Here is a 21,594-nt window from a genome sequence, read left to right as displayed (position 1 = left end):
CAACATCAGACCAAAAATGAAAATTTTATTTTTGGCATGAACCAACTTCATACCCCTTTAACTCCAAAATAATCACCTTTGACATAACAACCTTGACTTAGTTGAAGCTAGAAATGACTCTTTACAATTTACTTGAACAGTTACAGCTAGTTGAAAAGGACCAGTTCCATTTTCATAATAGACAGCTATTCAAACTTAAAAGGCAGTATCCAAAAGATCACATAGGTAGTTAAGTAGGACACATTGGTATTATGTAGGTCAGATTTCTACCTAGAGAGCTATTTAAACTACTTAGTAGCCTACCAAGATTTGTATTGAAATATGAATTGGTTCTTTTCAACTTGCTGTATATCTCTCATCTGTTTTGATGTTTGTGCCTAATTGAACAATACCGGTAATCATCTACATGTATTTTTCTTTTGAAATAAATTAGACCTTAGGAACAACTAGAACCCAATCCATTATAAAAGTTAAAAGATCAAGATCAAAGAATCTGATTTAAATAGAATGCCATACTCCATGTTGACAATCTGTGATCTTAACGTTCCAACCAGTAGCCACTTCTGAACTTTAATTTAAAAATGGTACAAATTAATAAAATACTGGTATAAGTACTGGTCGTGTATTTTACAATAGTTTGAAAATAAAATATAGGAATGTTCACTCAAATATATGACCTTATTGATGCAACTAGAGGCTGAGCCGCTCTTAAGACCCTGAAACCCTCAAATGGCTTGATAAGCAATATTCTGTTTCTTGAAAAAGCAGCCATATTTTTTCCTAACACTCGTATCTAAGGAACAATCATATCAACTTACATTAAATTCTGTCCAGTAGTTTCTGAGGAAACAATTTTTGAAAGTAATATCATTAAAAATAGCCAAAAAACATTGAAAAAGGGCATTAATTTCAACATGGCTAAGCATTAGACCAAAGATAAATCTCATCACGCAGAACGCTTTACCCCGACAGAATTTTGCTTCATCATACAGTTCTAGAGATATAGGCAAAACCTTTTTGTCTGATTCTATAAATCAAATAACCCAACATCAGTTCTCTGCAAATAACCATAAGAAACATTCATACTAAGTTTGGTTCTAATTGGTCAAGTAGTATCAGAGGAGAAAAGATATAATAATTGACGACAATGGCGGATGCCAAGTGATGGCAATAGCTCATATAGCCCTTTGGACCAGGTGAACTAAAAATACCTTTTCCCTTAGCACATAAGCAAAAATTAAAAAAAATAAGACATTGCATGCTACCATTGAACCATTTCTGTCATTCATTATTTTCCATAAAAGCACTACATGTTTATCATTAACAATAAAATACTTCTCATGTTAAAAAAATAGTTTTCAAAGTTTCACTGTGAATTCACAGGACAAATGACATCTTAAAGTTGCATACCGTTGCAAAGCTTGGAAAATAAGGCTTCCAAAATCATTATGCTAATGGTACGATGATTGTAGAAATTCTTCACAAAATTTACTTGAACAAGCATTCTGACAGTATTGCTGATGCAATACAGTGTCCCCTTTCGGCCTTTGAACTAGTTGCCTTTATGAGATTTTTTTTATATATGTGAACTAACAATGGATGGTGTTATTTTTAACAATCAAGAGAAAATGACCCTTGAACAGCAAAAGCCAATTCCATAAAAATCAAACCTGAGCTTCATTTTACAGTAGATAATAACATTTTTGCATTACAGAAAGCTGCATAAAGACATTCTCTTTCTATCACCTGGATAGTTGAAAAAAACTTCGTTATTATGAATTAAAGGGCAAATAACTCTATAATGACAGCAGCAATTTGCATCAAAATGATGAAACATAAAATTTTATGTAATTTTCTATGTCAAAGGGTCATAAGTTCCATATAAACCATTTTGCCGCAATAATATTTAAATTTAATTTGTAACTTGTCATGATAAGACTAGCTAATAAATATGAAATCAATTGGATGAGGCATTACAAAGAAAAGTCTGGAAAACATAAAATTTTATGAAATTTTCTATGTCCAAGGGGCACAACTTCTGTTAAAATCATTCAACCGTAACATCATTCAAACATAACTTGTAACTAGTCATGATAAGACTATATACCAAATATGAAATCAATTGGATGAGGCATTACAAAGAAAAGTCTGGAAAACATAAAATTTTATGAAATTTTCTATGTCCAAGGGGCACAACTTCTGTTAAAATCATTCAACCGTATCATCATTCAAACATAACTTGTAACTAGTCATGATAAGACTATATACCAAATATGAAATCAATTGGATGAGGCATTACCAAAAAAAGTCCAGAAAACATAAAATTTCATGAAATTTTCTATGTCCAAGGGCCATAACTTCTGTAAACAAAAAAAAGTCAGGAAAACCAAGTGTGACTGACGGACTGATGGACGGAGCATGAACCTAAGTCCCCTTCGGCATTTGCCAAAAGGGGACAATAAATAATACTGAAAATCCACATTTTTCTGCTAACTGACATCATGGAGGCAAATTACTCACACATGTAAACAATATTCATACACTTTTATAATAAATTACAAATATGATTTTAAAGTACACGGCTTCATTTTGACTACCGATATTTTTGATCAGAAAATACACAAATAATGCACTTACAATGCATAATTTTAGGTTCAGTATATTTTTGATACTATACAGGGGTGACCATTTGACCCGAAATTGGTTAGTGAGACCATAACAACCTTCCTTTTGTGGTATGTAACCTTGTTATATAACTTCATAAAGATCAACCAATTAATACTCAATTTATTAAATGAAAACCAATATGGATTACGTCCATGACAATGATAATGTAACTACATGTATTAGCATATTTCCCTATTTCATGAGACCATATTTTTCATTGTGTAGCTACATGTACATCTGAACTATTAAACTATAAATATGATACTAACAATAAAAACAGTCAAACTAGAAAATACACACTGTAATAATAACTATGATGAGTGTAAAAAAACATATACACTTTAAAGATATTGCACATATAACAACCTTACATAAATACTTAAGAGAGATACATACAGTTAAAAGACACAACATGATTTCAATTAAAATAAATATTAAAATCAAAATTGAGTAATGTACTAACATCACAGTTTTTTTCAGTATCATAATCTTGCTACCATTGGTCAAGGAAGTCAAATCCTGTTCTGAGAAGACCTGTAGATGTCTATAATGAAAATATGTCAAAATATGAATATACACGTTCATGTTATTTGAATTTACCGATAAGGTTTTACTTGAAGAAGTTTTTAATTTCTAATTGTCAGTATCTTGAATTTTTTTTTTTATTTCTTGATTATTTCTACATATTCAGATGGAAGTTACTTAATATTTAACCAAGAATTTTTTATTTAATTCCACTTTTCTTAATTTTTTTTTTTATATGAAGATACATTTTATCATGGTCATTTTCCCTATGAAAAATCCTTACCACTGAAGCTCTAGAGTCACTCAAAACTGACCCTCCAGTACCAATATCTACAGCTATCAATTCGGTATCTTCATAATCAACATCAGACACAAGGTGGGTTTTATCATCAGTTCTGTCTCCATTCCTGTCAGTATAATCTGGAATATGCTGCTCTGGTTCATATCCCTCAGACTTGCCAGAATTTGAACTGTCTAGGCTCTCAGCTTTAAGTAATGGCTTCCTGGTTGGTGACATATTTGACATTTTAAGACTTTTAAGCAGTGGATGGTGTGATGGAGAGGTTGTGGTACTACTTGTACTCTCCTCGTCATCAATGACATGCGATATCATAGGATTTTCAAACACTGACATTTCTATATCAGGTTTTCTTTTACTATATTCTTCATCAACTGAAAACTCCTCTTTTATTGTAATATTATTATCACTCACTTCTTGTTTATCATTTCCATTGTAAATGTATGTATCAATTAAGCTATCTCTTTTAAAAGCATAATTCACCTCTTCAGGAGAGTTTTCTCCTTTAAATTTGGTAATTACTGGTTGTGAAATTGCATGATCTTTCAACTGAGGCAGTCGAATATTTTTAAGATTTTTAAACTCAGAGTTCCATAAACTTGATCCTTGATCTTGTACACAAAATTCTCTTGGAGCTTTTCTTGAAGCCTCCTCAGATAAATCCTTTGATCCTCTACGTCTGGTTTTAGACTGTTTTGTCATTTGTTCTGGTTCTAAATCTAGTAATGTCAAGTCCTGTTGACTCTGTAATAATTCACAAGATTTATTCAAAAACCAAAAGATAACAAATGCTTGTTATCAAATATTTCCCCAAAGATTCTTTCCATTTTTTTCCTATTTTTTTCATACTTATTTCATGACTCATGAGTTGTATAAAAACATAAATAATGTTAGTAATTAAAAGACTTTTGTTATGACTGGTTACATTTTAAGTTGATTTGTTTTCTGAAAGAGATTTTTAAATATTACTTAATTCCTTATAATATTTTAATATTACTTAAAAAATTTTGAGATGTAGAAAGACAAAAGTTCCTTCTAATGTTTTATCATATATGTTGTATAGTGCGAAAGACTGACAAAAGGACAAACAACAGTTCACTATTATATGTCCTATCTTAAGAAAGACAGATGTATATAATCAAACTGCATTTAGATTGTTCAAGCAACAGGCAATTTATATTTAGTTTCGTAAAAAATGCACAGTTTAACATTTTTGTTACCCTTTGACCACTTTTCCTTGAATTGTTGGACAATATAAAACAAAAACAGGACAAAAATAATCAAAACCTGATTTCTTGGAGTTATGTGCCTTGTGTGAAAATATTATACTTATTCACTGCCTTAAACTAATTATCATACAACAATTTAGGGTCTACAGATATTATGTGGATAACAACCAAACTATACAATTATACAACTGTGAATTTTTTTGTGGTACATGTATATAAAAATTAAATGGCTAAACTTATAACTTGAACCAATATATATTTATTGACAGGGCTTTTTCTACCTTTGATTTACTGCCCATTTTCGGGCCTATCCCAAATGACAAAAAGTGTCTTTTTTTCCCAAAATTTATCATGAATTTCTCAACTAAAGCAAGCAATATGACAGTTGTCAATGAATTCGTCTGTCTGTAGAATGAAAGTTTATTGATGAGTTGGCAAATCATTTTTGTCACAGTTTCTCGAGAGTAATTTTAAAACCGGGGAAAGAAATCAGTCTATTCTTCAATTTACAAATTTTTATAGCAGCTGATTTAAGATAATTATTTCAGAACTTCTTTTACCATTATCTTCAGTTGCTTGTAAAATAAAAGGTATCCAAAATGAAAAATGCATTGTTGGTTATGTCTCATAATAGTAAATGATTTTATTTGTTTGTTTTTTCCTAATTGATGAAAAACTTCCCAATCTCAGGTGCTGGGGGCCTTATTTGAAAGAAAAGGTAGAAAAAGCCCTGATAGATGTACATATACAATGCACTTACCTTAGTCTTCCATGAAAATGGTCCTGAGAACTCATCTTGCCATGTCCAGAACTGACAGTATAAAATAAAGTAATTCAACTATGGCAGCAAAAGCAAGAAACAATTATATATTAATGTTTATACTATAGAAATCATGACTTTACTTGTATTTATTTCAGCATACATTAACATAATGTACTTATAACCTGTAAAAAAATCAGTATAACTGATGTGTTCTTACATTGTCTTCTATGCTTGTTAGAGAAGTAAAAAAAAATGTTAAAAAATAAATAAAGGATCAGATAAACATTTAACATTGGTAAGAATATCTGCATGATAATCCAACTCCCATAATATTATGATATCACAATGAAACAAGCAACGATTCAGCAATCATACTTAACAACATCCAGATTATTTGTAAGAATGAACTTTTGTTTCAGGTTTCACCTGTCTCAGTGAATATTAATAGATAAGAATTTTTTAAGATGATTTACATTGTACATGTCCATGTAATTGCACTCCAATCTGTGTCATTTACCATGAAGCCTGTTCCTCTACTTAATTTCCATTGTTTAACTTAGGTTATTTCATTTTGTTGAATGATATGGTTTTTTTTTTGGTTCCTTCTAAATAAATGTACATGTACCTGTATGCTAAACCACAATTTTACATTAATTGCAAAACAGGAACCTACATGTGATTGTCAATTTGATCATCACAAATCCTGTCTGATACTATTTTTAAATATATCTATAAAAACTATTTTCTTTTATCCTTTTAAATCGAAAATATTTTTTTCATAATACATTTTAAGCGAGCAAAGCTCACACTTAAATGTATAGAAATTTGTCTAAATTTTTTATCATGAAAAGATTTTCATCAAAGCAAAACTCTATATCTCTACCTAAAAACCTGATAAAGAAGACATTTCAAAGACCCATATGTTATTTGATCAGAAATCCTCTGACATTATCTTACTCAAAATCTTACTTCAGGTTGTGGTAAAACAAGGCATTCTTTGCTGAACCTGGAACTTTTTACCGATAAAATTGCAAATATCTGAAACATCTTTGGCTAGTTTATCCCTAAACAGATTATGAATAAATAGTACACGACATGAAATCCATTTTATTTATAAGGGAACCTACTCAATGCTTAGCTCACACTTAAGGCAAATGTCTTCCTCGTATTATATTTTGCAATGACAAATACATCAGTTCATCTCATACATGTGAACCTACCGGCGGTAGTTCAATTCTACCTGAATTAGAACCTTCCTACCTTTCTACTGCTGAAATAGAACATCTACTGCTTTCCGAACATTATACCATAAACAAATTTTGGACGCCATTTTTTTTATTTACTGAAAGTCAAAACCTGAGAGGATCAAATAACATTTCCGGTTGATCTCGGTAAGACAGGTGAACTGTTAATTACCATTAATTAGGGTCATAAACAGTAATTTAGGGCTTCAGTGGTTATCGACGAGACGTAATTTTAAAGATGTGTGATGATTATATAACAATAGGAGATGATTGACAAAGTTTTAGTGGCACATGCTTAATTGATTAAACGATTTATTACCGACGATTGGGACTGGTGTAAATATTGATGCGGGACATATGATCTTTTGATGGTTATGGAAATGTTGACCATGCCTTCACTGAAAATGACTCGAAGTATGGCTTGTTTTTTATCCAAGTCAATGGAGGATAATATTTCATCTTCAGCACCTCCTGCCAAGAAAGCAAAGTACTGTTCCAAATTCAATGCTGCATGGAAGTCAAAGTTAAAGTGGTACCAAGCCAGTAATGACTATTTGAAATAAATCATTTTGATGCTTATTTATGCAATAGTAGCAATCGCACTTAGTGACAATTTTTAAATGAAAATAATTTAATTAATTATAGTAAATATATAGCTGTATATAAATCCTTGATATACTGAATTGTCAATAATAAATAAAATCATTAAAATGTCCAAGTGTTACTCCATCAAAAAGGTCTTTCCAACTATTCAAATAGAGTATTCAGCATTTTTTTTCATGGAAACAGACTTAAAACAAGGTTTTCAATAAGTTTCACACATATTTGACTTGTTACGCCATGAAAAAAAAACGCCAATAAAAAACCTCCAGTTTTCAAACCAAACCTCCGCCTGAAAAATGACAAATCTCCAGTTTTGAAGGAATGACTTTATCACATGAATGTCATCTTAAAACGACCATTTGTTTTTTTTTCTATACAGTTAATTTAATACGATTGTTATCAAAAATTATGGACAAGTAATTTCGTAATTGTCTAACATTTATTTAATATCAAGGTGAATCAACTTGCGTTGAAAATTACCCAAGGCAAACGGCAAAGTAGGCAAAATGACTCAGTACCATAATTTGCACCCCTTTAGTCTTTTAAATAACCAATTTCATTTAAAATGAAAATCCTTACATCATTTGCTTCATCCACTACTATTTTTTCTCCCATTTGAACCTTTAAAACAGGGTATGAAATTGGATAGCATTCTTGTTTTTCACATTCCTGATATTTCTCCCTAACATCTGGGTGGACGAAATAATCATCAAGGATAGCATCCTTCTTCCCATCTTCAAATTGCTCCCACTTTTCTCCAAATAGAACTTGAACTAGGCGAGTCTCTTTAGCAATTTTTCTTGTTAGTGGGTTAATTGATTCGAAATATGCAGCTGTAACTTCATTCATCGTGAAGCCAAGATAAGGCGGAAATAGCTTTGACAGCCCCGCGGCAAAATTCTCTACAACTATTATAAACGTCCGATAAGGCCCGAAAGTATGATTGATTTGATGTACACCTACTGAAATTTTAAATCTTTTGCTTAGCAGAAACGACTATTGGTTAATTTCTTTATTGACAACTTTAATAATTGTGTGTCTTTTTTTTTCGTTTTCTTATTTTTATAGTTTGAAACGCTACGAATTCGTTCTATCATAGTTTGTTTGTACTTGTCATAATCGACCTTCACCTTGGATCTTTTGACAAGTGATTTCCACTTCCTTGTGTAAATATTTGTCTTCTGAGAGTATGGGCGCCAGGGCATCAATACAGCTCCAGGATGAGGAGATAGAAGAAATCCAGAATGAAACAGGCTGTAAGACTGATTTTGTCTTTGCTAATTACAACAAACTTACTTTTTAATTTTAGTGAAGTTCGAGCTGCACATTTACTTTTGTTACTTTGTGTGTATTATTTTTGTTACTTTATGTTCTTTGTTGTGTTTGTCTGTTTTCCATGTCTGGTCTTTGCCCCTGGATTACATTCTTTGATTTCCGCTAGAATCTTGGTTCCCTTGATTACTCTTTCCTATTATTTCAGGCTGAAGGGCTAGATAAGTTACAGTTCGGGATTTTATTTTATAGAGATATTATATTGCTTAATCCTTTGGAAGTGGCCATCAGATAGACTGAAACATCCAGAAAGTAAATAATATAGGCCTTTGATGACTGGATATTTTTTAATGACCTTGAATACCTTACGGATCTCTCACTGTTGATGTTAAGTGTTACTCACTGTTAGTAAAACCAACGTACATGTTATTTATGGCTGAGGTGAGCATGCCTGATTCTGAAGAACTCAGAGTACATGTATGCCCTACTTCTAGCAACTGGGCAGCTTTGTTTGAATTCTTGCATACTCCCAGACTCACATTGCCACATGGGTCCAAGTTATTTACCTTCTTGTAGGTACCTTCTTTTCTATCCTGTGTTTATACAGTACATGAAGAAGAGGTCTTTGTGCTATCATCAGTTACATTGTACCTGTAATTTGATTTTAGTTGGCATACATGTAAATTCCATTGAGTGGTATGGGACATCTTCAAATTCATATTAACTTTTTATTTATTTTTTTTTTTTTCAGATAAATGCAACAACTGCAAATAAATGTTTTTTATCCATGAAAATTTCAGATAAATATTCAATGATCAGAATTATAAAAATAAAATTTTGATAACAATTATATACGAAAAATAATGAGTTTCATTTAACATGTGAAATTATCACTACAAATTTCTATTTGATGTAACAGAATTAATATGAGGAAGGCAGCAGCCTTAAGTGTGAGTGAAGCATGAAGTACTATTCCCTTTTAAATTAAGTAGACTTCATGTCATTTACCACTTATCCCAAGTTTTAAAAGATATTTTGTTCACTGAGAGCTTCCAAATTTTTTGAAATTTATCTTGGACGAACAGTTCTGGAATCATCATCGTTCAAGCAGAAGTAAATTTTTTGTACCTTTTTTGAAAATGTCAGTGTAAATATTTATTGTAGTTCAAATAAATTATGTAGATGTCTTTGAAACATGTTGTCTATGCATCATTTTTTACTATTTCTTCGGCTTCAACAGATTGTGTTTTGCTTTGGTTCAGTATAATGAAATTTTAGGTGAATTTCTATACTAATGTACATTTAATAGCTCGCTTATAAATTCACAGACAAATAAAGTGTCAGAGTAGTACCAATCACATGACATGGACTTCTTTCAAACATTTTGTCTATGCATTATTTTTACTATTTCTTCAGCTTCAATAAATTGTGATGTTGTGTTTTGTTTTGAAGAAAGTGTTTCAAGTTCATTATGATGAAATTTTAGATGAATTTCTGTACATTCAAGAGCTTGCTTTTAAATTCGGACAAAATATAAATTATTTCATCTTAATAAAACATTTTATAGGACCAAATTTGGATATTAAATAACAATTATTAAGTTTTGAAAATTGGTATTGTTACAATGTACTTGTTTATCTTGTTTTTTATTTGCCATCCAGCGTGACATTTATTGAGATGGAGGTGAGATAATCAGTAAATATGACATTACTAATTAGACTGATAAACTCTCTTGTACCTCATTCAGGCCCAATATTGCAATTGTTTTCAATGAAAAATAGGTGCAATGCAAAGTCTGGATTATACATGTACATCATCAAGGTCATGTCAAGAGTTGTTTGTGTTCATCAGGTTAATCAGCTCCTCATTCCATACATCATGTATGGAAATAAATTTTATCCTAACACAACAAATGTGGAGCTTGTCGAAAGACATTATAAATACAGTGCTATGGAAGTAGTTTATCTGGACACAACAGACCACAGAGTTTGTTATGCCTGCTGTCCGCTGTGACTAAATTGACATTAACTCTATAGCACTACATCCGTTGTGTCTTCCCAAACAGCTCTGTGTTTGTTGTATTAGAATACTTGGTGTGAAAAATAGTACATGTACCTAGGATTTGCAGTCATGCAAAATTTTCTTGAACTTATGCTAAAAAATGACAGTTTTTGCAAAGTGCAATCATGAATAGTAAGGACACTAAGGGTGCAACAGTTTCATTTAGGTACACTGTTTCACACATCAAGTTGAGCCGTCCTAATTTTGTAAAACTTAAAATTAAAAGTTGAAATTTTGTGTATATATTGTATATTAATGTAGTTAAGCATTTATACATAGACAGATATGATATATGTTATGATAAAAAGGTGTAGTTTAAATGGAGAAATGTATCCAGAATGTTTCAGTCCCCTGCCATATTAGGTTCTCTCCTCAGCATAAGCTGGCTGATTTTCAGAATACCTTATTTTGCACAAACTTTAGGAACTAAAATTGGGAGAAACTGAAGTAAAAAGGGTGTCATTATTTTTATCTTTTTTTCGACCTCCTCCATGCATGCTTTCATCCTGTGCTAGTTTCTAAGTGCCACATATTTTATAAAACAAAGTATATGGCTGTTTTGGAAAGGCACCCTTGATTTGTACTAAATCCCAGTAATATTTTTTCATGTATGTTACCATGGCTACTAGATTTGATGACAATAGTCACTAATTTACCTATAAATAATAATAATAAAAAAAAAACTCCCTACACCAAGGATTAGAAAAATATGTACTTTTTTATGAAAAAAAAAAACGTGAAATTTCTGTGTGGACTGCCTCAAAACAACTTATTTCAACTAAATGAGACAAAATTTTCAGAACTGACCTAACCATGTAGTACTACCTTAACACTCATCCTTTAAACTTCAAAAATTATCTAAGTAGCACAAATGTATATACTTCAAAATTCCTTTATTAAGTTAGTAACAATTTTACTTTTAGTTTCCAGAAACCAGATCATAAGATTATACAGTCGATTTACAAGTTTAGATAAAAGCACTAATGGGTTTCTAAGGTACGTCTTATTTATCATACCAACTGCACTAATCTGTTCCACTGGTGTACATTTATCTTTCAGCATTAGTTGGATTTCACCAATAATATATGATGATGAGTTTCATGGTGCAGGATTTGCAACATTAAATCATTGTTTTAGAATTTTCATTTCTGGCCAGCTTTTCCTTGGTGATCTTTTTTTATAAGAAAAACTTTTTACTTTCCAATGGAAATTTTAAATTTTAAACTACAACAAACAACACATAAATGTTATCAGATATACATACATGTATATATAATACAGTTTGTATAAGGTTTATATGATTAGAGTGCATCACTTCTCAAGCCCAACAAGGTGAGTACCTATATGTATCTTTAGCTTACAGGTACAACAGTTTTCAATGTTTGGTAAAACAATAAAATCTAATTTATATTCTGAATCTCATTGATGCATTTTAAGTAAGGTTTCTGTAGTTTGTTTCAGTTCCATTTTCCTCTTTTAATTTTTGTTTTAAGACCTCAAAAAAATTTCCGTTACATAATGGTATGGCACTGTTATCGGTAAGATAACTTGATCATTAGGTTGGTTGATCTTCCTAAAATTTTGTAACAAGGTTGGAAATCCCAAAGGGAAGGTTGGAATGGCTTTTTGGGGGTTATGGTTCTAACCATTTTCTATATGTCTGGACAATTACTGAGTAAAAGTGAATGGATCTCTTTGAAATTGTACTACAAGGTGTCATATCGCTAAAAAAAGATTGTATTGGTTTTTAAAGGGCCAGAAGCAAGTATTTTTTTCCTGTATAATAACTTCAGTTAAAGGGAAGGGATGGCTGTGAAATTGTACCACAAGGTGCCATACTCACAAAGAATGATTTAGATTGATTTAGGAGACTTGACAGGAACCATTTAAGAATAAAGGGCCAAAAAGTGACCACTTCTATCCTGGAAAAATTCCTATCCTATGTCAAATATTTAATGGTAATCCAAATTCAAAGCTGTATCAAGTTTGAATGGTGTGTCCATACTTGCCCCAGCTGGTCAGGGTTTCACCTTTGCAGTCTTAACAAGCTGTGTTCTGGGAAGTTTGACCAACTGATTTTTTTTTATTTTTCAAGCTGAGTAGTTCAGGTTCTTTATAGTCTCTAGCTGTTTACATCATAATTTCATGACTGCAATAGAAAGTCTTTATATTAGCATGTGCTGATATGTGTTTACATGTATATCATGTATATGTTGTTGGTTACAAAATTAAAAAGAAACACAACAAAATTTATATAAACATGTAGAATCTTGTGTACATTTGTATCAAGAAGACTTGTTCAATAATATTAAGGTATAATGCAGCTTCTGTCAGTATATATAGCTTTCAATTAATGGAACTTTCAGCTAATATAAGTTTGGGTGTATAAAGTGACTTAAGACCAACTGCCTATTTACTTTTGTTTTATAATTATTTTTAATGATGAGTTTAACTGAATTTTTATTAGTGGTATCTCTTTATTGCAGCCGAGAAGACTTTTTAAGAATCCCAGAGCTTGCCATTAATCCTCTTGGCGATAGGATAGTCCACTCATTCTTTTTAGAAAGGTAGTGTTTATGTTTTTTTGGATTGTATACATGTATATAGAAAAAATGCATATCAGAACAGATTTTTTATATTACAAATATACATACATAATAAACATACTTTAAGTTTATAACAGTTACAAATGTATATTACATTGGGTGTCATGATATAATAAAAATAGTTTTGTCAAAGCATAAGATACGATAAGGTCATGTATATGGTCTATTGTAAAGAAAAAAGTTTAAAGTAAATGACAAAAATGTGATATCCACTGTTAAATGGGTGATTATATTTTTTTAATATGGTTAAAAACTTTCGCCATTTCATCAATTTTCAGTTTTATGGAAGCCTAAAAATCTGACGAAAACTACAATTTTTGGGAGTATGCCAATTTTCAATGCTAATATTTTAAGGTCTCCCCTAAAGTGACCTTGGGATAAGACTAACTGATTTGGATTCCTATCAAAGTGGCATTTAGAAATCATCAACAATAATTTTTGGGTCAAGTTGGCAAAGGTACTCAAAACTTTGAATAAAAAACTGTCTTCAAAATAAACTACAAGTCCAAAGGCCTTGGCCAATAGAACTATTTTAGGGTGGGTGAAATCTCTCCAAATTGAGGAGTAAGAAGCCATTTATATTTGAACTGTTTTGGGGGTTTTGTTCCAAAAAGTTTATTGCAAAGACTGCAAAAAAGTTCAAAAAGTGTCAAATTTTGAAATATTTTATAGACAATTCACAGATTTTCCAAATGTGGGACATAATATATTCCAATCATTGAAAGGTGACATGCTCATAATTGTGGTTAAACATGCTAGATCAATCATTTAACATTCTAAACAACAGTTTCAATATCTACCTTCTTATTTTTAGTTATGCTGGAAGCCAAATATGTGTCTTATTGTATCTTTTTTTTTATTTGAAGATACAGTAATTTAAGAAATCATTTATCAGTAAAAAGACTGATTCTGCTATTGATGCTTAATCCTTTGCTTAAATAATAGGGGAAAAACATAAAGATGCATTGTATAATGCATCAAAACAATGGAAGGTATTTTACTCAGTAGTACAATGCTTTAATTGTTTTCAGTAATGATGAAACAGTGAACTTTCGACAGTTTATCAATGTGCTTGCAAGATTCAGACCAACTAAAGTGAAAATAAATAAAAACAAGCTGAACACAAGAGAAGAAAAATTAAGATGTAAGTTTACTTTCTCAATGTTAGAATTATTTTATTCTGCCAAACCAGTTTCACATAATGTAATGGTATGGCACTGTTGTTTGCATCTTCACTGCCCTACACGCTTGGTTTTTTGTTCAGTCACATGAAAATTAGTTAATAGATCTTGATTATGTTTTGCAACAAGACCTTTGGAATCAGGGCTGAAACATGCATTTTATAGAATATAACTTTGTAACTCAAGTACTTAAGCATATATATATTTCTTGATTAAATTGTAAAGATTTTGGTATTGATTTTTTTTTTTTGGATGGTGACAAGAACTGTTTGGGAAATTTCAAATTTTAAACAACATATTATCTTTTAGTTGCCTTCAGAATGTATGATTTGGATGGTGATAATCAGATATCAAAAGAAGAACTTCTAGCTGTACTTCATATGATGGTTGGTGCTAATATTTCTGAAGAGCAAGTAAGTATTACTTAGGTAAGGAGTAGACAAAGCAAATGTCTAAACAAGATGTCAAAATATACTTATATATAAATATTTTCTAAAATAATTAGGTTCTTGAAAGTTATTATTTTGCATCTTGATAAAAGACAAATCTGACAAGTTACTTGTTATCTGAAAGTACTTGACAAATTGACTTTCTTAGACAAAACATTTGCATTAGGTAATTCAACACTTCAGTATATTGCTTTAACATGAATAATAAAGAATAACAGAAAAAAGTTTGCCAATTGTTTCTTTCCTCCTTATAATATATAATCAAAATGTTATTGTGTCCAATGGCAGTAGCATGAAGGTCATTCTGATATGCAAAAGTACACATACCAACAAACTATCGCCAAGGTAAAAACACCAATAATTGAAGCCAGAACAATGTTTCCTTCAAAATATTTAAAAATTTAGTCTTTATGTCTAAGATCAAGATCAAATAAGGTCATCATTGTAGGCAACATGACACACCAAATTGACAAGTATTGAAGACCCAAGACCTTGGTCAAAGACAAAAAAATGTTAAAACCTGCATTTATCTCTGAAGATGTATCAAAAGTATAAATGAGGTCACTGTTAAGGAAGATGCACTATAGACATCAATGTTTTCCGAAGTTTTCTGGTATCTATACAGGGTTCTCCATGACCTCTTTTTTTGGCACTGCACCATGTGTTACTTTCCTTGTGCCATGAATTCAAACGAGTGTCTTGTGTTCATTTGGTGTGCACCATGTATTCAAATTTGCATTGCAAATCAGCACTATATTTCCCAATTACTCTTGTTTATTAATCACCTATATCTGCCATGAATCTATATGATTGGCACATTTGTTTATTCTAATGGTAATTTCAATGTTTTGATTGGTAATTTCTGGGGGTTTAATGTGTCAGGGAGTGAAACCCATGTGTAAACATTTCTCGGATCTGTCAAATTTGCAAACTTTTCATTTAATAAAATATAGAAAGTATCAAGATAAAGATCGATGTGATCGGAGAGGGAAGAAGACAATCTTAATTTATACAATAATGTCTAACAATCTCAGCAATATTCTGACCCAGAAAGGTAGTTCAATATTTGCCTTATTTTTATGAAAATGCGATGGATCAACTTCCAAAAGTTCTAAAGGATTGTTTAATGACACAATTTGGACGAAAACGTTGTTTTACTGTATAAGTTACTGTGGACCTGTGGTCAAGCCTAGGGAATGGAAATCTTTACCTTGGCATAATTGAAATAGACAATACAGACATGCATAATTACCATTGTTGATTAAAAATTTCTATATTGTAGCTTGTGCTATTAAATATGTCGCATTCAACCTTAATCATACTTTTTTGGCAAGTTATTTTCTGCTTGAAAGGACATGTGCCATGATGAAATTTGTCCAACCGGGGAGTGAGCCATGTGTTCATTTTCTGTCTATATTGTAATGTCACATCTTTATGACAATAAGTTATAGACGCGAGATTCATATACCTAGACCTTGTTAATACTTCTAAGTGCCAAATTTCAATGACAAAATATATTCCTTGAACAATTTTTCCTTAAAATTTGTTTAAAACTTACCTTGGGGCCAAAGGTCAAGTTCACAAGTTTACAAGGCATACTGCCTTATGGCAAAATTTTAATAACCACATATCAAAAGACCTCAAAAATATGGCCTGAACAAACGTACATAACTTACCTGGTGGTGAAAGTCACATGACAGTTTCTATTCTGGAGTATATAGTGGCAACTATTTTGCTGTACATGTGTTTAGCAGCCTGTCCTGTGGTGTGAGGATTTCTTCGTCATTCATTGAAGACACATGGGTGGCCTTGAGCTGACATTTTTTCAACCCAGTGGAGTTGTTGTCTCTTTGACATATTCACCATTTCCGTTCTCGCTATATATCATGATACACAACATATTGAAACTGCATTACACTGGTACATATACATGCACATGCAAAATATGTTTAGGTTAAAAAAAAAAAGGAAAAATTATGTCCCCTACAAACTTTGCTTTTAGAAGCAGGAGAAAAAATATACAAAACAATGTTTTATTTACCTTTTTCAGCTTGGAAGTATAGCAGATAGAACTATAAATGAAGCTGACTTGGATGGTGATAAACAGATCTCATTTGATGAATTCAAGCAGGTAAGTTATTCTTACTATCAATTGGAACCACACTCGGCCTCTTCAGCGAAAAAAATGATTCCCCAAAATAGTCACAGTGATGTTACTATTGTTCTGCTTATTTGAGTGAGTTGTGAAAATTTTAAATATGCAGTCGAACAGCCTGTGTGAATTTTTTCAACTATTTTACTTGCTTTAACATTGTTATATTTTGTATTGATTAAAATGATTATTATTTTACCTCCAAAGGAAGGAGATTTTATAATAACTAACACTGTATGTACTAATTTATCCACAATATTTGTCCAATAATTTCTGTTTTATGCCCAGAGAACCAAAATAAAGTGATGTGAAAGTAATGTTTTCTGCTGCTTTATTTTGATAGTGATATGAATTTGAAAATTGTCACACTTGTTTCTTGTTTTGTTGTTTTGTTTTTATAAGTTCATTCTTACCTTGAATGGGTATTAAAAAGAGAAAGATAAACGTTATATTTTTTGAAGTTCTCTAATGACAATTACTTTGCATCAGAAACCTATGCTGCATAAAAAATAAAATTGTTACTCAAAACATTTCACAAGAACAATAAATGTATATTATGGTGCATTTTCAGGCCATGGATAAAGTAGATGTTGAACAGAAAATGAGTATAAGATTCTTAAACTGACAAATATTGGTGAAATCGATTTAGAACCAGGAACCTGTCTCTTATAGATACCAGGGTACTGAACTCCTTCCAACCTCTTTTGTTATACTTGAAAACTTGATCACAACTTGCATTTTTATTTTCACAAGTGATGCTGTATTTCTGTTTAAAAAAAGAAGCTGTGACTTATAAATATAAGTTTTTGCTCTTCAATATTGATATGTGTTCAATACAGTATAATAGTGTCACAAGAAGTTCTAAAATTTATTATCTTATTTTAAGACTATTTTCAAATTAGTATTTAAGTAGCAGTCTTTAGAAAAAATCAGACAGGAGGTGATTCATGTATGTCAAAAACCCACCAAATTCAGTTTTATTTCTCATTCACAAACCATTAACATTTATAGATCACTTAACCAGTCTTAGTTCTTCATTTGAGGGTTGCACTTTTGAGATAAAATTTATATAGATTGTACAGGAGTTGTCGTTCTTGATTTGGTTTGCTTTGGTTGATTTTAGTGGGAGTTAAAGTGTAGGTTCCTCAAAAGTACAGAACTAAATACAGAAAGGACTATTGTCATCTATAAATACAGCATATGTAGACCAAAAAACTATCTCTGATTCCATGGGTTTTTCTACACCATGAATCGCCTTACCATAGGCAGTGTCTGAATTTTTATATGGACTGGTACTTAAATAAACTATCATATTTTCTTTAAGTACTCTGTTTTAAAGGTTTAAGGTGTGAATTTGATGATAGAGATTATACCTATTACGTCAAGCATCTTTTTTTTTTATAATCTTGCAAATTCATTTAAAAATATGTATTTTTAATGGGAAAGTGGTGTTTGATATAGTCTAACAACTCTATCCATAATTATTAAAAGAGAATTTTTGACATAAAACTAAATTTTGTAAAATTACGAAGATTTATTAAAAATTCCACTTTCTAGGGGAGATAATGGCTGGAAAATAAGCTATAGAAATGTAATGGGAATTGTAGTGTGTTTTTCTTTTATAGAAATAACAAGAAAATAAGTTTTTGGTGAGCCTTAATTTTCTTTTTAAAATTTGACAGGCTGCCAAATATGTAATCTCTTTCTTTTACAAAGTTGTGAAGACTAGTTTTTAATTGCAAAGTAGTGAAAATTCCCTATACAAATATATAATTCATATAAAATCTTACAAAACATTCAAGTTCAATTATCTTGAAAGCAAGTGGAGCAAGTGTGTTTTTGAATTAAAATTTTCAAAGTATGTATATCAAACATTTCTTAGAAATAAGTAAGAAAAACCTAATGACACATAATATTTGATATTATTTACCGTAAGACCCGATTTTTAAAGCAGAATTGTGCTTTTTATCATTCAGTATTCTATCAGATTCTTGATTTTTTTTTTGTGTTTGCAATACTTCCAATTGCAGATTTCTGTTGTTTGGGGGATTTGGTCAGATAAGTTAAATCTTGTTTGTACAAAAATTTTACTCATGTAAAAATGTGTATAAAGATCTTACAATGGAATTGGTGCTTTTATCATTTCTTCATTTAAATTGTTTTCATACCCATTTGATTTCTAATTTTTGTTCTATGATTTTTTTTTTAAATGGAATACATTTAAATGCCATATGAAAGTGATGTATTTTTTTAATAATGCATGTACATGTAGTTGCTAATTGTCTTCAGCACACTACAAAGCTGAACACATCAAGGAAAAGGGTAGCCACTTTTGAAAGGTTAATAACAAAAAATGTACAATAAAAACATAAAAAGATTAAAGAAAAAAATAAATGTTCCAAGTCACACAATGGTAGAGACTTATAAATGTGGCTAGCCTTTTCCTTGTGTTCAGTATTGTATTGTATTAGTTTTCAGTTTTCATTCTAAATAACTACATTCCTCAGCAATGCAGTACTGATTGTACTCAACTATATCAATTATTTATAATGTCAGATATTGCTGTATTCTATTTTTATAATGTACATATCATTGATTAAAAAAATACCAGTAGGAAAGAATGTTGCTTTTACTAGTTAACCAGTAATAGTATCAGTCCTCCACTACACTGGCCTTTACAACTTATTCATCGAAGACCCAACATTTTCTGGCTTTTTTCTAAGCATCCTCAAATTGTGAGGTAATATTTGGCAAATAGATTTGATGATTTATTATGTCTAAATTGGCAGCATAAAAACAAGATATATAGTTTGTATATCTAGTACAGTGGGATACCTGTATTGGGTGGTGTTTCCCACTTAAAAATTATCTTTGTGGACCCCTTCTACCATAAAAGAGTTCTTTCTTTATTCATTTATATTTGATAATCAAGATTAGTATATTAGAAATAAATATACTAATTCATTTTCATAGTGTGTCAAGATGAATAAGAATTTTACTGTTAGTCATGTGACCAGAGCTTTTTGGGGGGGTATATGGAGGAAGAAGTGTGAATTCTGGATTAGATTTCCGTTTTTTTTTTTAATATATAAATATTATGAACATTAAAATATTGTTATGACTCATTTGAGGTCGATATAAATTTTCTGTGATATTATTGATATTTTGGAACATATTTGAAGCCTTTGTGATTAAACAATTGTTTTTTTTATTATTATTACATCTCTTAGTCCAAACCTTTAACTAATCAACATGCTGTTATTCTTAAATGTTGAGTTACTGAAGCCTTAGAATATGTTTCCAAAGGACTCGTTCATAACTGCGCTTTTGACAGCACAGATGTAAGTAATTGAAAAAAAATCAGTAATTTATGTTATGAATATACGTACTACATATTTTATGTAACCTGTAGCTCCTAGTAAATTAAACAATTTTTTTTTCATTTGTTTTTTATAATTATCAAATATTGCTACATCTTGAAGATGTGTATCTTTGTGGCAATTTATTTTTTATGCTGAACTGAGCTAATTTCAACAATAGATGCTATAAATACTGGTAGTTATTACTTTGTATTGAATGTTTTAATCCTGTATTATTAGCATAGTGTTTATATTAAAGTCATATTGAAGATGTGTACTTATTTTAAAGTTAAGAATTAGAGGATAAAGAGGTTCACTAAATCATGACCTGATTAATACTTGGTAAATTTGAACAACTTTTAATCTGAAACTCACACATATTAAACTTATTAATTCTGTTCAGACATTTAACTCCATATTGTTCCATATAGGTACCCATTTCTCCTAAACATTGGGCTGCAACTCAACATTACAATGTTTATGCACATTTCCACCCAATTTTGCACATATATAGTATTTACTAGATCCATGATTACTTTGGAAGAAACAATTTTTTTCTCTCTTTCGGGACATGACAAGAATTTGCCTCAAGATTTTTTATAGCCCAATTTAAAGTCCTTAGATGTTAAAGTACAAATGAACATGTATGCAGGAGTTTTTTTTTCTTTTGTTGTCCTATGTGTAGATTCTACTGTTCGATGCTGGAAATAGTGAATGTACGGGTATTGATAATAATGATTATATTTTGTTTTATTTAAAAAATGTTAATGATTTATGGATTTGAATATTCAAGTTTCTACTTGTACTAAGAACATTATTTTCTGGTGCCTTTTATAGTGGCTTATAGGCTTTTTTGGATCAGGTATAAAATGGATAAGGGCATTGTGTTGTTTACATGTAGGACTACATTAAACTTGCATTGGTTTAAAAAGTCTAGCTATTAATGTTAAGCAAAAATTACTTTATTTTTGAATTCTGTCAGCAATTATTTAAGTTTTATTAGAAAAAGTAATGATAATACATTTAAGTATATCATTTCATAAGTAATGTTATGATATAAAATTTAGAAAACTTGCATGAAGATATGGCACTTGTACAACCACTTGAATTTTTTTATTTGTTTTGAGAATTCATATCATTAAAATGTATCGAACTGTTATTAACACTTTATCAGTGATTGTGAAA

At 30.6% G+C, this 21,594-nt stretch overlaps 2 protein-coding genes across 2 annotated transcripts; one reads left to right on the top strand and one right to left on the bottom strand.

Moving 5' to 3' along the window:
- Positions 1-2,770: 2,770 nt before the first annotated feature.
- On the bottom strand, positions 2,771-8,247 carry LOC148623906 (uncharacterized). The gene is made up of 4 exons (XM_088566209.1): positions 7,909-8,247; positions 5,480-5,530; positions 3,476-4,234; positions 2,771-3,211 (listed from the first exon to the last, which is right to left on the bottom strand). Exons 1-4 carry the CDS (start codon positions 8,176-8,178, stop codon positions 3,161-3,163), a joined length of 1,131 nt encoding a protein of 376 aa, XP_088422335.1. The 5' UTR covers positions 8,179-8,247; the 3' UTR covers positions 2,771-3,160.
- A 203-nt stretch (positions 8,248-8,450) lies between these two features.
- On the top strand, positions 8,451-21,568 carry LOC148623905 (calcineurin B homologous protein 1-like). Its single transcript, XM_088566210.1, has 7 exons — positions 8,451-8,585; positions 11,586-11,658; positions 13,149-13,229; positions 14,300-14,412; positions 14,759-14,862; positions 16,949-17,029; positions 17,622-21,568. Exons 1-7 carry the CDS (start codon positions 8,519-8,521, stop codon positions 17,673-17,675), a joined length of 573 nt encoding a protein of 190 aa, XP_088422336.1. The 5' UTR covers positions 8,451-8,518; the 3' UTR covers positions 17,676-21,568.
- The last annotated feature ends 26 nt before the right edge of the window (positions 21,569-21,594 follow it).

Source organism: Perna viridis, chromosome 2 (genome assembly GCF_037379345.1).
Source record: "Perna viridis isolate PV_CMFRI_1.1 ecotype Kerala chromosome 2, ASM3737934v1, whole genome shotgun sequence".
In the NCBI taxonomy this organism is placed as follows: Eukaryota; Metazoa; Mollusca; class Bivalvia; order Mytilida; family Mytilidae; genus Perna; species Perna viridis.
Note: the sequence above shows the minus strand (reverse complement) of the source record. Positions and strands in the feature narration are given on the sequence as shown.